At 47.8% G+C, this 4,104-nt stretch overlaps 1 protein-coding gene across 1 annotated transcript; it reads left to right on the forward strand.

Annotated features, from left to right (window-relative positions):
- Window positions 1-243: 243 nt before the first annotated feature.
- Window positions 244-2,838, forward strand: PROP1 (PROP paired-like homeobox 1; the record flags this gene model as incomplete). The annotated part of the gene is made up of 3 exons (XM_082651297.1): window positions 244-352; window positions 1,535-1,767; window positions 2,500-2,838. 3 exons carry the CDS (start codon window positions 244-246, stop codon window positions 2,836-2,838), a joined length of 681 nt encoding a protein of 226 aa, XP_082507423.1.
- Between the last annotated feature and the right edge of the window lie 1,266 nt (window positions 2,839-4,104).

The following is a 4,104-nucleotide window of genomic DNA, read 5'->3' on the forward strand; positions in this document are numbered from 1 at the left end:
CAGAATGAGATGATAAGCAAAGGAATGGGGAATTAGAAATAGAAATAAAAGTTAGAAAAAAGGAGAGAGGGGGGAAAAGTTCTATCTATAGCTACACAGGGAGAGAGATTCAGAGAGAGGTATAGACAGGGGGAAAACAGTGATATACAAGGCATAGAGGGGAACAGAACCAGAGAAAGACTGATCCAAAATCAGAGACTCAGGGACACGAGACTGGGCTGTCTTTGGTCTTTGTTGTGAGCCATGGATGCAGAAGGGAAGAGTGAGCAGGGTAAACAAAAGAAGGGGCGGGTTTGCAGCAGTCTCTGGCCCGAGGGCTACGCAGCCGTTGGGACTTCGACCTCCACGGTGGGTGAGTGAATCTCTGGGGTGGTCCTGAGGAAGCAGCAGGTGTGCATTCTCCATGCCCAGGCTCCATGGGCCAATGGTTCACCACGAGGAGAGTGAAGAGGAGAAATAAAAAAACAGAATCCTAGAATGTTTAAAACAAGGGAGTCTTAGAATACATGGGGTGATACAACTCCTTTGCTTTACAGAGTGGCACACTGAGGCCCTGACTGATGAGGAAGGGGCAGAGGCAGAGCTGAAATCTGTCTCCTCACTCCTGACCTCAGTTTGCCCACTGCACTGTTTTCTCCAAGGAAGAGATTTGGAGGGTCCAGGGCTTTGGATCCGAGGAGAGCAGGGGGCTAAGGTGGGCAGTGAGCACTGGGTAGGGACTACTCACTGGGTCCCCATGGGGATGGGATCCTCCAGATATCTTTTCTCTGTGTGTGCCTCCCAGGTGTTTCCTTTTGCTCCTGTTCTCTATTCCCTAGCTGGCTCTCAGACTAATTAGTGTGGGGGCTTAGTGAGCCTGTAGGGAGAAGAGGCAAGCCTTTCCCACGAGCTCAGGTTCCTGCAGCCTGGTGGCCAGGCCAGGACTGGGATAGGGGAGAAGATGAAATGTATGTGTGAGGAGGGTGTGTCTGAATAGAAGAGTGAGGAATGTTTCATCTTCCCAGGTGGAGGGAATAGGACAATGGGAACAATATAAAGGTTTAAGTTGCATGTGAACCATGAGAGCAGGGAGCAACTAATAGGGGTCTTAGACAGAGACCTGGGCAGTTTGTTAGGTTGTCAGAGTGAATAGGAGATCCACAGGGTGAGACCCAAGAAGGTGGTATGTGTGCTGAGAGAGGTGAAAGGCTATGGAGGGGCATGCCTTACATGGGGATGCATCCGGGGGTGTGTAATAGGTAGTGGGCACAAGGTGCAGAAGTGAGGCAGGGGGAGCGTGAGTGCTCAGGACAAGTGAGTCTGAGGGGCGGACTTCATGTCGAGAGGGCAGCATGGGTTAGGGGACTCAGAAGTGAAGCAGGGCCAAGGCTGAGCTGGATTCAGCTAATTCTGAAAGCTGAAGAATTTCTGGTCAGGGCAGAGTGTATGAGCAACACACTGGGTCCTAGTAGAATCTGGGGGTTCCAGCATATGTGGTCTGGGATGGATGGGTGGTCCATGCGGCAGCAAACTCTCCCTCCCCCCTCCTTCTCAGACATGAGCACTCAGCCCTACAGGAACCTCTCTGGTGTAAGAGTGGGGAGACCAAGTCTTTGCTCGCAAGGAGAACAGAGGGGTCGCCCACACTCCCGGCGCCGCCACCGCACCACCTTCAGTCCAGCGCACTTGGAACAGCTGGAGTCAGCTTTTGGGAGGGACCAGTACCCTGACATTTGGGCCCGAGAAGGCCTCGCCCGGGACACAGGCCTCAGCGAGGCCAGAATCCAGGTGATGGCCCAGGATCCTCCCCCTACCATCCCCTGAAGAAATGCAGATTCGGTGATTGGCAACTACTGGGGCATAAATTCTCAGGGCACTATAACCCTAACCCAAATGTTCACCAGAACAGAGTCTTACCCAAGAGTCAGCATAACCTCATCTACATCAGGAATGTCACTTGAGTTTAGCCTTGGAGCTAACCTAATCTAACTTGAATTTCAATATCAAACCCCAACCTTAACAGTGATGTGAACTCCAACAGAAATTCAATCCTAACCATTCACACACGTATGCAACCTTGTCCCTAACCATGGCCTTGAAACTCAACCTGATGCTCAATTCTAACCATAGAGTTAGTTAATCTTAAGAATAAACTGTACCCTAAATCTAACCTGGTCTGTAACAATTAAACTCATCCATAGTCTTAGTCTCTAATAACCCTAGCGGAAATTTCCCATTCTCTGTGGAGGTGAAATGCCACTGTGTCATGCTTATCTCTTTCTTTTTACAAGTTGACATTTCTTACTCACCCAAAGTTGTAGCAGGGCAAATTTAGACATGGAATGGGGGAATGGTGTGGGTCTTGCTTTGTCACTAGTCTTGGTTCAACTATGCCTTCTGCAAGAGCTTTACTTCCTCTGGGGATGTGGGGGAGTCTTATGCCCTATACATCTGTAGCCGCATATGACAATGCCACCTATTTGAGAGAGAGGCTCTGATGTGGCTATTCTCCCTCCTCAGGTCTGGTTCCAGAACCGCAGAGCTAAACAGAGGAAACAAGAGAGGTCACTGCTCCAGCCACTGGCCCATTTGTCTCCTGCCACCTTCTCCGGTTTCTTGCCTGAGCGCCCTGCTTGCCCCTACTCCTACCCAACACCACCTCCCTCAATGACCTGCTTCCCTCACCCCTACAACCATGCCCTTCCCTCTCAGCCCTCTAGTGGTGGTTCCTTTGCTCGACCCCACCAGTCTGAAGACTGGTACCCCACCCTGCACCCAACTCCTGCTGGTCATCTGCCCTGCCCTCCACCCCCACCCATGCTTCCCCTCAGCCTTGAGCCACCAAAGTCCTGGAACTAAAGTTAAACAAGTACTGATAAGGTAATTTCCCAGCCTGTGGCCCTCACAAAACAGAGAAAACTGGGTGGTTTCCTTTCCTTCTAAGGGTGAAGTAGAAATATGGTGAGGGACAGCTCAGAGACTGGGAATGTTAAAATGGGAGCTCATGATGAAGGCTCACTGTGCTGATTAACTGAGTGAATTTAAGGAGGTGAAACTACTGGAAGATATAGGTAAAAAGCCCCAGTGGAGGTGACTGGTGGAAAAGTGGCATTGAGGGAAGCAGTGGTTGCTGCTGGTGGATGGAAATGGTTGAAGGGGATAGAACTTTTGGGACTTCACTCATTGAGATCACAGTTGAGGACCTTCACCCCATTGTTTCTAGCTGATTTCAATAAGGCTTTTTATTTAAAGTCTACCTATACAACCCTTCGCCATCACCACCATCTGAATCCATCATTAAGTTTTGTTTACTCTATCTTGGAAATAGCTCTTGAATTTATTCCTCTCCTTTCTGTTCCAGCAGACACTTTGCTTTTTCTGGCCTCACGTTTTCTGATTAATTCTCCTCCTTGGTTCCCTTAGCTCCAACCTTTCCCATTTCCAACAGGCTTTGTAAATCTGATCATCAAATATTAGCTCTCCAGTGTCTTATAAGCAATAAATAAATAATACCTGATTTGCTAAGCCTGTAAGAGTCTTCAATGTTACCTTCAATATAACTTTTAAGTCACTTGCATGTGGTTTTGTTATTGAGCAAGGGCTCCTGTGACTGCAGCACAGAAAGCCAAACTCTGACAGCCGATGTTTGCAGTAAAGTAAGGGTTTATTGCAGGGCGCCAAGCAAGGGAGTGGGAGACAAGCCTCAGATCTGCTCCAACCTGGCCTTTGAGTTGGGAGTGTTTTTAAAGAAGTTGGAATTAATCATCGTCTTGTGACATCTCTTAAGCACAGTTGTAGAAGTCAGGATGTTTCCAGTTTACAATTCTCTAGCCACCTGGGGGATCTGTGAGCTCATCCTGCTCTGGAGAAACATCCTGAGTTTGTGTGTTAATGATGATATCTACAACAGCAATTTTAGTACATTAATGATGTTATAGACAATAGCAATTTTAGTCATCTGATTCTGTTTGATTAGTGTTCAGTTAACACATGATTGAGGTCAGAAGAGGCAAACAAGGGAATAAAGTTTTGAGTAGAGAGCTTAATCATAAACTCACAAAGGGAACTAAATTTTAGAGGGGCTCAGTTTCAGTTTGTGATAGAGAAGAAATATTTTGATTAAAT

This window comes from Grampus griseus (genome assembly GCF_964374135.1).
Source record: "Grampus griseus genome assembly, chromosome: 3".
In the NCBI taxonomy this organism is placed as follows: domain Eukaryota; kingdom Metazoa; phylum Chordata; class Mammalia; order Artiodactyla; family Delphinidae; genus Grampus; species Grampus griseus.